At 34.2% G+C, this 12,155-nt stretch overlaps 1 protein-coding gene across 1 annotated transcript; it reads right to left on the bottom strand.

Annotated features, from left to right (window-relative positions):
• Positions 1 to 3,237: 3,237 nt before the first annotated feature.
• Positions 3,238 to 4,194, bottom strand: LOC101120410 (olfactory receptor 2L2-like). Its single transcript, XM_042250408.1, is given in 1 exon segment — positions 3,238 to 4,194. A coding segment is annotated over 1 exon segment (957 nt).
• Positions 4,195 to 12,155: the final 7,961 nt, after the last annotated feature.

Below are 12,155 nucleotides of genomic sequence, written 5' to 3'. Positions count from 1 at the left end.
ACCTCCACGTTGGTTTCCTTCAATATTTTCTTCTATGTATAAACTTTTTTTTTATTTAAATTTTATTTTTTTACTTTACAATACTGTATTGGTATTGCCATGCATTGACATGAATCCACCACAGGTGTACATGAGTTCCCAACCCTGAACCCCCCTCCCATCACCCTCCCCATATCATCTCTCTGGGTCATTAAAAATAATTGTAATACGTGATTTTGTTTTTACTTAACTAGATATTGATAGAATTTTTTCCATATAGAGATTTAACTCACTTTTAAAACAGTGATTTGATATTCCACTAAACACTCAATATAATTTAATGAGTTCTCTATCTATAAAATGTGGACTTCCCTGGTGGCTCAGATGGTAAAGCATCTGTCTACAATGCGGGAGACCTGGGTTCAATCCCTGGGTTGGGAAGATCCCCTGGAGAAGGAAATGGCAATCCACTCCAGTTCTATTGCCTGGAAAATCCCATGGAGAGGAGCCTGTTAGGCTACAGTCCATGGGGTCACAAAGAGTCGGACACGACTGAGTGACTGAATTGAATTGAATTGATTGAATCTATAAAATGTAGATGTTTCTGATTTTCATTATTAATATTAACAGTTAGCAATGAATAGTCTTGCACATGAATTAATAGACCTACTCAATTATTTTCTTAGAATCGATTCTTCCATAGTAATTGATGGGTCCAAGGATATATATGCTTAAAGTTTTAACACATATTTACAGATGACCTCTGTAAAGTTTAAATCTTGTTGCCTTTCCACCAGTAATTTTGTTTTCTCATAGTTTCTTCAAAATGAGATTCTCAATTATCAATCCAGGGTGCCATATTTAAGAGGAACCTTTCACATCTCGGAGCTATACATTTATTACTAAAATTCTCTAACACATGACAACAAAGTGTCTCATTCTTATTGAACTCAAGTTGTCTGAAGATTTCCTGATGGACAGAGCTAGCCTTAAGGAGGGCAAGGCTCTGGTCGTCCTGTCACTGGTGGCTCTGGTAGCTCTGGTCACTGATAGCTCTGTGTTTTGGGGATCTGCATGTTTTCAGTCCACTGAAGTTGTGGTTGGGGATTATTTGTAGCCTCTATTCCATTCTATTGTTGGTGGTGGAAAGTGTTCATGGTGCCATTGCATAGTTTAACAAAGCATGTTTAAGGCTCTTCCACTCCAAAGATTCTTCTAAGCTGTTTGCTCCTTCCTTGCATTCATGTGCCCACTCACTCAAGCCAGTTCTTCTGCGAGAATCTGGAGGATAAATGATTAAGGTTTGGGGCCAGACAGACCTGCAGGGGAAACCTGCCTCCCCTCTCACAGCTCCACTTCTATGGACAAGAATTTAACCTTCCTATTTGGCTTTTCTCTAAAATGAAGGTAAATAATATTTACTCCATAGAGTTGTTTGGGGGTTTGTTTATTTTTTCCTGTAAAGCACCCAACAGTCCCTGACTGAAATGGGCACTCAGCAAATGATATTCTCACTACTTCCCTCAGCCGCTCCTCCTTTCCAAATGCTGGTCCCTCCTGGCCACCCTCAGCTGGTGATATCGCCCCACTCTGAGTCTCTTCTTTCTAGAGAAATTATTACTCCTTATTTCTTATGCTCTCTCCCCTGATGGAGCTTAAGTTCCCTGAAGACACTGTTCTATAAGCCTTTATCTTCAGCATTTGACTGTCTGAGTGTCATGCAAATGATCCTGGATCAGTAACAACATCTTGAAATACTTAGCAATTTTACTGCCGAGGATTCCTTCGAGCAAGGAGCTATAGACAGGGTGGTAGACTTATCATGTGGTTTTGATCCAGAAGCACAGCTTGTACATGTGGACTCAGACAGCATGCATATGGACTCACTGGCCTGGTCTCATGTTTACATATACATCTGTGCTCAGTACCCCAGGGGAGTGACTGGGCTGTAATTAAGACCTGAACCAGGGGTGGTGTTGATGACAATGGCAGCTGCAGACAAAACAGCAATGGTCAGAGTTTTCACCACCTAGGAGAGAGGAGTTTTGCCTGGAATGAGCAGTGACTCATGGTGGAAGTAGAGACAGATTACTGTTCACTTGAGCTGATAGATTTTTATTGGATGTAGAGATTGGGACCTATTTAGGAAAGAAGCTAAGCTATAGAATGAATTGCTAAAATTGGTTGATAAAAGTCGACTTCTGCCAACACATTTTAGTAGAAATATGGGATATAGTGAGTGGAGAATAAAATCTCATCTGAGAGGTATTATCTAATGCAAGAAATAGTGGCCACTTAAGAAGTAAACTGAGTATGTCCTGAATGTGAGGGATAGCTGCAGGAATGGCCTTAATGTTTCTAATATCCACTAATTAGTCTACATCTTGACTCACTCATCTTATAAATAACTTCACAATTTACTTGATCTCTGTTGGCATCTCCAGGTTCTGTTGTTGATCCTCAGATATAGCTGATGTTAAGTCACATCCCTAGAATCCAGAGTGGTATAATAACTTGAGAATCCCTTATTCAGAGTGCTATAAGAACTTGAAGTCTCAGCTAAAGTTGCTTCAGTCATGTCCAACTCTGTGCAACCCCATATACTATAGCCTATCAGGTTCCTCTGTCTATGGAATTCTCCAGACAAGAATACTGGAGTGGGTTGTCATGCCCTCCTCCAGGGTATCTTCCATACCCAGGGACCTAAGCCACATCTCTTAAGTCTAATCTACATTGTCAGACAGGTTCTTTAACACTAGTGCCACCTGGGAAGACACTTCAACCATAAGTTTCCCTAAATGGAAAAAAAGAGTAACTGTTACTGATAAATTATGTCTATTATGAAAATAACAGAAATAATTATTTTAATTTGATCTCGATATCCAGGAAACATTAACATTTATGCTTTAAGCATATTGGGAAAATATTTGGAAACAGTGAAATTGTAATACTGAATGACCAGTTAAACAGCTTTCATTTTTATTACCACATGACAAAGAACCATTTGATTTACAACGTCAGCAAAATATAAATGCATTTGAAATCAGTGGGGAAAAACTGAAGAAAAAAGAATGACACTTGAAATTACATATATACATATATAATGCATATGTATATGCATATATACAAATATAAATTATAAATTTGTCCAGACATAATTTTCTTATTCTCCAGATTAAACATAGTCCTTGAACATATGATAAAATAATTTACATTTCTGTATATTGATGAATGAGTTTATACCTAAGATGTGGGTACTCATGCCAAAATATTTGTTGACAATTTCACAGGGCAGAATCTATGAATTAATCTTCTCAGTGCTCCAATCACTTCTTTATTTCTCAGGCTATAGATAACTGGGTTGAGCATTGGGGTCAAGATGGTGTAGAAGACAGCCAGAGCCTTGTCCTCGGTTGGAGTACGAAAGGATCTTGGGCGGAGATAAGTGTAAGCAAAGGGCATATAGTAGAAAGTCACTACAGCAAGGTGGGTGCTGCAGGTCGAATAAGCTTTCTTCCTCCCTTTGGTTGAGTGCATGTGATAAACAGCAAAGAGAACACGGCCATAGGAACATGCAATACCAATGAAAGGCAATAAAAGGAAGAAGATAGTACTCATAAACACTGTATACTCATAGATCCAGGTGTCCATGCAGGCCAGAGTCAACATGGCTGGGACATCACAGAAGAAATGATTGATGGCCCTGGATTGGCAATAAGGGATACGAAAGGCATATGTGGTATGTGCACAGGAATTAATAGAGCCCATTATTCAAGAGCCTATTATCATCAACATACAGACCTTTCTGCTGATTATGATGGGATAGTGAAGAGGGAAGCAAATGGCTACATAACGATCATAAGCCATAAATGTCAAGAGCAATGTTTCTGCACCTCCTAAAGTCAAGAAGAAAAAGCTCTGAATCCCACATCCAATGAAGGAGATAGACTTGTCTGCAAAGAGAAAATTGTAGGCCATTTTGGGAACAATGGTGGAGATGTAATTTAGGTCAATGAAGGAGAGCTGACTAAGAAGGAAATACATGGGTGTGTGAAGATGAGTGTCCATAAAGATGAGAAGGATCATAAAGAGGTTGCCAAACAGGGCGATTAGGAAAATTAGAAAAATAAGAATGAAAAGAAATTTGCCAAATCTTGATGAGGGGAACAACCCCAGTAAGATGAAGTCAGTTGATGTTTGATTATAATTTTCCATTGGTCATTCATATTATTTTTCCTAAAGGAAGACACAAAAGCAAATGAGTTAAGTTTAAAACTTTAAGGTATTTTTTGTTATTATTTTGATTGACTCTGTATTACTTAAAATGTTACAGTTCTTAAAAATGAACTGATTTTATTAATTTTACAAAACTGAAACCTTAATATTTTGAGCCAGAATTAAAATTTGAAAATGCAAACGTTTTTGGTCAAAGTGTTTTCCAAATGTTCTAGAGTGTTTTCTATTAAATAATCTAAAAATATATATTACAACATCATTAGGATAAATATGTTTGACTGACCTACACAAGCTAAACTAACATTAAAATTGATGTCATTTAAAAAGTATATGCATAGGAAATTAATGTAGTGCATGCACTATAGAATTCCATTATTAGTAAATATTTATGACAAGGAACTTTTTTTCACATTTAAGTTAGGTAGCATTAGCTGAATTATCTTTTGTGAAGTCTAGAATGAATCCATATGTCATGTAACATTTAAAGGATGATTTCTTCTGCTTCCTTAGAAGAAATATGTTTCTGAATGCTGTGGTTAATGTATTAACAAAATCTATGCTTGAAAATCTATGCATCACACTCCTTATAGCTTTCAAGAGTCTGCTGAAACTCCCAAACGACATGTGCTTTATGACTTTTATGTGTTAGAGAAACAGTATTCAATTTCACTTTGGCTTACTCTTTCAATTTTTACTTTTTATTTTCTTGTATCTAAAACTTTCCAACTGTAGATTAGTATACAAACTTAATCACATATATTTAAAATATCTCCCTATTCAATCCCAATTCATGATAACAACATATAGAAATGTTATAAATGAAAAGACTGCAGATGAGTGCAAGACAGAATAAGAGATGAAATAATTTAGGACCTTTGAAGGGACTGCATAGAGTAATGCTCAGTCACGTAAATGGATAAAAAGAAAAAGGAATCTTTCCATGGAGATGGAAAGAATTCTCCAGAGAGGCAGTAAGTGGAAAATTTTCACAGATTATGTAATGATCTAGTGGTGACTTCCCGGTGGCTCAGACAGTAAAAGCACCTGCCTACAACATGGGAGACCCAGGTTTGATCCCTTGGTCCAGAAGATTCCCCTGGAGAAGGAAATGGCAACCCACTCCAGTACTCTTGCCTGGAAAATCCCATCGACAGAGAAGCCTGGTAGGCTACAATCCATGGGGTCACAAAGAGTCAGACACAACTGAGCAACTTCCCTTCCTTCCTTCCTAGTCACAAAATAGTTTAAGAGCCAAATGTTACCAGATTTTATGGAAGTTTTTCTATGAAAGATGAAGACATGCAACTGTACATACACATACAGAGACAGAGATGCACATTCACACACATAAGCAATAAGCTGTTGTTGCTGGTTGTAAATCGTGTCTGACACTTTGCGACCCAATGAACTGTAGCCCACCAGGTTCCTCTGTCCATGTGATTTCCCAGGCAAGAATACTGGAATGGGTTACCATTTCCTTCTCCGGGGGATCTTCTCCATTCAGTAATGGATCCCACGTCTCTTTCATTGGCAGGGAAATTCTTTATCACTGATCCACCAGAGAAGGCCCATAAGAAAGATACAATGAGGTAAAATGGTTGGAAAAATATAGAAGTGAACATGTTTTATTTTAAAAAGGGCTTGCATCTCAAACATGTATGACACATTTTCGTTCCACTACCAAAATTTCATTAGATGTGTAAGAGAAAGTGTCTGGTAATAAGGTGTCTTGCAAATTTTGAAATAATAATTGATAAAAGATTTAATAAAATGTTATAGACAAATTGAAAGTAATTTTAAAAAATTAAAAGAAAAACTGCAAGAAAATTACATTAATACTGTCACTTGAATTGATAGAAGTCTTAAAGAATTAATATAAGGGAAGAAATGCATGCTTATTGGAATTCATAGAAATATATATAGTTCAAAATAATAATACAGTTAATAATACCAAAAAACCTATTTTTATCAGAATTGATACATATGCAACACAATATCCAAAAAATATAAACATAATACTTGAAAATAAATGTGAACTGTTTTTTTGGAATTGCTTCCATAAAAATTCTAAATGTCTTTTGAAAATATTTTTGGACAATTTTCAATATTTCTATTAATGTGTGGTTCAAAAGTGTCTCAACATTGTAAAGCAACTATATTGCAATAAAAATTTTAAAAAGTGAAAAAAAAAAAACAAAAGTGTCTCTATTCAATACTCTGCAAAGAACTATATGGGAAAATAATCTAAAAAAGAATCGATATTAAACTCAATATTCAAAAAGCTAAGATCATGGCTTCCTGTCCAACATTCATGCCAAACAGATGGGAAAAAAACAGAAACAGTGACAAACTTCATTTTTTTGGAATCAAAAATCACTGTGGACGGTGATTGCAGCCATGAAATTAAAAGAAATTGGAAGAAAAACTATGACAGACTTAGACACATATTAAAAAACAGATACATCACTTTTGTCAACAAAGGTCCATATAGTCAAAGCTATAGTTTTCCCAGTAGTTATGTAATGACGTGAGTATTGGGCCATAAAGAAGGCTGAACGTGGAAGAATTCGTTCTTTTGAATGGTAGTACTGGAAAAATCAATCCTGCTTATTCATTGGAGGGACTGATGCTGAAGTTGAAGCTCCAATATGTTGGCCACCTGATGCAACGAATGAATTCGCTGGCAAAGACCCTATTGCTGGGAAAGATTGAAGGCAGGAGGAGAAGTGGACAACAAAGGATGAGTTGGTTGGATGGCATCATTGAACTCAATGGAATAAAGTTGAGCAGATTCTGGAAGATAGTGAAGGACAGGGATGCTTGGCGTGCTACAGGCCCTCACAAAGAGTCAGACACAGCTCAGCTACTGAACAAAAACTATGTATATGGATAGCTGATTTACCATGCTGTACAGTAGAAATACAATATTGTAAATCAAGTATACTTCAATAAAGCTTTTTAAAAGTAAAATTTAAAAAAGTGTCTTAAAGAAAATACTACTAATAAGAAAAACTATTTTATAGCAATACCAACTAAAATATTCTTAGGTTTTAAAATACTGTGTATTTTTTATATTTTAGCATATACTATATGATGGTGAAATAGTCAGCCTTGCCTTTCCAGACGCAAAGTGGGATGTAACTATGCTGAAAGGATGGAAAAATAGAAAAATCACTGAAGGTTGTTGTGTATGGAGGAGGGAAGGTCTCCATCCACAATGTTCACAGCAAAGAACCAAGAGAGAGTATTTAATATTAATAATTAAGCACTAGAGATAAGCATATTGATGAAAACATATGAATAATAAGGGAAAGGTATCAAAATAATATATTTTCTTTGGACATCAGGATTGGGTCATGAAACCAGTTTTTGTCCTGTAGACACTTAAGGTCATGTTCTTGCTTTATTTGAATTATATATTCACTTGATAGAAAACTGATGGCATGATTAAAATTGAACACACAACTAAGATTGTATTCAATGGAGAAAGACAAAAAACTTTTCCTTTAAGAAGATAAAGGGCAAAGATGTCCACTTTGACATTTCTAATTTACAGAGCATTACATAAGCTTATATGTGTAAAACTGTAAAAAGTTTCCCAAAAAATCTGTTAGAACTAATGAAGAAATTCCACATGGTTGCAGAATATATTTCTATACACTAAATAATATATAATACTAAGAGGTATTCGAGAAAATAACTATATTTGCAGAATTTGAAAAAAGAATAAAAGCTCTAGGAATAGATTTAACAAAAGAGGTAAAAAATGTGTTCATTGAAAATCACCAAAAGTGACAAAAGAAATTGAAAAGACAAATAAAATGAAAAGCATTCTATGCTTATGTGTTGGGAAACTGAATATAGTTAAGATGACAGTACTACTATAAGAAAACTACAGATGCAATGAGATGTCTATCATAACTCAAATGATAGTTTTTAGGTAAAAATATAAAAATACATACTAAAATTCTGATGAACTCTCAAGGACTTGGGATAATGGAAAGAAATCTTAGAATCAAAGAACACAATGTCTTTAATTCAAAACTTATTGCAAAGCTACAGTAGTAAAACAGTGTAGTATTAGCATAAGACAGATGTAAACCAACAAAATAATATAGAAACATCAGGAAAAAAAGCACTTTACATTATGTTGTCAGTGAATTTTACAAGGGTCTCACAGCCATTTCATTAGGTTACCATTCGATCAAATATTGCGGGACCATGGAATATTAATATGTAATCAATAAATTTGGGTCTGTGTACTACACCATGTAAGAATTAACTAAGATGGATCAAAGAGCTAAATATAGAATTAAAAGTATAAGCTCTTAGATGAAACCATATAGGAAAAGATCATGCCATTGAATCCATCTGTGTTTTCTTAGACATAACAATAAAAACATGTGCAAGAATGACAATATTAGATAAATTGGACATTATTAAAAAAAAAAGAAAACTTTGGGGCATTGAAAAATGGAGGGAATAATCAACTCACCAAATGGAAAAAATATTTGCAAAACATGTATTGGGTAATAAATTTATATAAGAAATATATGAAGGACTATACAAACTAAATGATAACAGAAAAACATTTTAAATTGGGGGAAGTGCTTGAATAAATATTTACTTGTAAATATTTATACAAATGGCCAATAAACACAGAAAAATATCCTCCACATCGCTAATTATTAGGGAAATTCAAGTCAAAACTACAATGAGATACCACATCTCACCCTTAAGTAATAGCTTGTATTTTTTTTTTCAAAAAGAAAAAAAAAAAACACAAGTATTGATAAGGCTGTGAAGAAATTAGAACACTTCAATCAATCCTGGTGAGAATGCAAAATTGTATAACGACTGCAGAAAATTCTATTATAATTTTTCAACATAGTAAACAGAGAATTACCACTTGATCCAGTAATTGCACTTCTGAGTATACCTCCAAAAGAACTAAAAGCAAAGTATAGAACAAGTATTTGTACACCCTTGTGTTTAAAAGCTTGTTCTGAAAAGCTAAGGGGTGTAAGCAAAACAAATGTCCACACCTACATACACACATATATGCAAATATTTATATATGTTTTATATATAAATAAATATGCATATACATGCATATTTATATACATATATACACATATACATTATATGTATGTATATATATATTACATACATGCAATTTTATTCAGTCTTCGTAAGAAAGGAAATTCTCCTAGATGCTAACAAATAGTCAAAAATAGAATTTAATATAACTAAAATTATTTCATATTTGGAACTCTATGTTGTGCAAAACCTACATCAGAGTCCTTAAAGCATGCAGAAAAATTGATCTCCCAATAATATATGGCCTGTGAAAACTTCCAAAGAAAATGCAATAGAGCAAATTTTTTTTTCCTAAATGTAGTTTGGATTCATCAGGATATAGCAAGTTAGATTATACCAGAATATAAAATTTACATTAGTGATTTAATTATTGACAGCAAAAATATAAATTTTTGAAATTACCAATGAAATTATGATCACTACAATGTCATGTATTTTTTATAGGGCTTTCTTTGAAATTTTTTCATGAGGTCATTAATATTATCAAAATCTAAAGGTTAAAAAAATAATAATAGTAAGGGCCAAATGTTTTTTCCTTAGGTAAAAACAACTCTAACTAGGCATTTTTTCCCTTTAATTTTATCTCTATCTACTGGAGGAACAATAAATAATTCATTTCAATTTATCAAATATTTTCAATCTCTGATTTTTAAAATTTCTTTGAAAGCATTGCAATCCAAGCAAAGGGTATAATAGTGTATAATAGAGGAAAAAAAGAATATGATTCTGACTTGTTTTTGCCAGGAAAAATAAAGCCTTAAATCTGGACAGTGACTTACATAAAAGAGAAGGCAAAAAGTGTAAACTTTTATTGATGAATTTCATAGGATGGCACATGAAATGTGTCACAATATGTTCCAGGATTAAATTGTATCTAATCTATCTATCTAGTCATCTGAAGGTACCTTCTATCTTTCCTATCGTGTACCTCAAATATTAAATACTTGCAGTTAATGAATCTGAAATAAGTGTGGGTCTCCCTTTGTTCACAAGCACACACACAAACAAAAATAACTGAAGATAAGAAAGAATAAAAAAGAAAGTGAGGTCATTAAAAAATAAATTTTACGCATTGGTAGAAGGTCAAGAATGAATGTGTTTTAAGACTGTCTCTTAGAGCACATATAAAGAAAGTTACTTCAATATTTTGTTTATTCATTTTAGCATATTCTATTTAATCATATAATGGTTTTAACATATTTTCACTCACCATCACGACAAGCACACATTATATTACAAAAATGATCTCTTAACATCTCTAAAAAATAATCCAATTCATGTTTTAGCCCTAATACAAAATTGTCCCTATCTAGAATACGCTTGCAAAGGAACAATCATATTTTTGGCTGTTAACTGAGACTGCAGATCCACATATTCTATATGATGACTAACTTGAACTTGCTGCGCTGTGCTTACTCACTCAGTCATTCAGTCATGTCCAGCCTTTTTGTGACCCATGACCTGCAGCCTGCCAGGTTCCTCTTTCCATGGGATTCTCCAGGCAAGAATACTGGAGGGGTAGCCATGCCTTCCTCTAGGGGATCTACCCAACCTGGGGATCAGACCCAGGTCTCCCGCATTGCAGGTAGATTCTTTACCATCTGAGCCACCAGGGAAGCCCATATGACAACTAAAATCATATACAAACATGCCTGTATTTCAAAATGAATTACATCTGACCATTTTTTCAAGTCGCTATGTATCCATTTCACTGCCGACCTTTACACCATGTTTATATTTACAGATAAAAATAAAATACTAAAAACATTTCATTTTAGTGATCCATACATTTTATAGAAAATACAATTTTTAAATCTATAGTTTTATTATTAAAAAGTAAACAACTAAATCATGAAGATAGGAAGTGAAATATTCAAGACATAGTAATCTAGTGTCAGAATTAAAAACACTTTGGAAGCATGTCCTCTAGAATCTAGACAATACAGAATTTCCCACTGAAGCAGAGATTTTTATACCCTGTACTCACTTTTGATCAAAACTAATTTCAAAGATCATTCTTGATTACAAAATAAAACTAGTGTGAATCTTTATAGAGGTGCAGCTAGAATGTAGATTCACCCAAGAAGTTTTTGAATTGGCTTTGCTGAAAGTGCTATAAAAAATATTACAGTTTTAAAATTGTCTAAACCATAAGACCCTCTTCACCAGTTTGCACAGAAATACGTATCGCCTTTCTTGGGCTTCCCTGGTGGCTCAGATGCTAAAGCATATGCCTGTAATACAGGAGACCTGATTGATCCCTGGGTCAGGAAGATCACCTAGAGAGATCTTCAGTATTCTCACCTGGAGAATTCCCTGTACAGAGCACTCTGGTGGGCTACAGTCCATGGGGTCTCAAAGAGATGGATATGACTGAATGACTAACACTTTCACTTTCCTCTTAAGATCTTTGAAATATCCTAAAAGTCTGGATCTCCCCAACTTAACTTCACTTTCTGTTATAAAAAGCAAAAAGAAAATTGTGTTTCTATTATTTACCTAGAATGACAGCTTTGTAACATGGCTGTGATTAAGTGTTTGAGTAGCTCATTATATATATATATATATATATATATATATATATATATATATGTATATATACACACACACATATAATTTCTTCTTTTTTTGAGAAAGAAAGAAAAGAAAGTGAAGTCAGTCAGTCATGTCCAACTCTTTGTGACCCCATGGACTGTAGCCTACCAGGGTGCTCCATCCATGGGATTTTCCAGGCAAGAGTACTGGAGTGGGTTGCCATTTCCTCCAGGGGGAAGATATATTTTATTATAGATTATATCACTTGTTTAAGCAAACTTCACTCCAATAAAATTTACTTTCAA

This window comes from Ovis aries, chromosome 5 (genome assembly GCF_016772045.2).
Source record: "Ovis aries strain OAR_USU_Benz2616 breed Rambouillet chromosome 5, ARS-UI_Ramb_v3.0, whole genome shotgun sequence".
Classification (NCBI taxonomy): Eukaryota; Metazoa; Chordata; class Mammalia; order Artiodactyla; family Bovidae; genus Ovis; species Ovis aries.
Note: the sequence above shows the minus strand (reverse complement) of the source record. Positions and strands in the feature narration are given on the sequence as shown.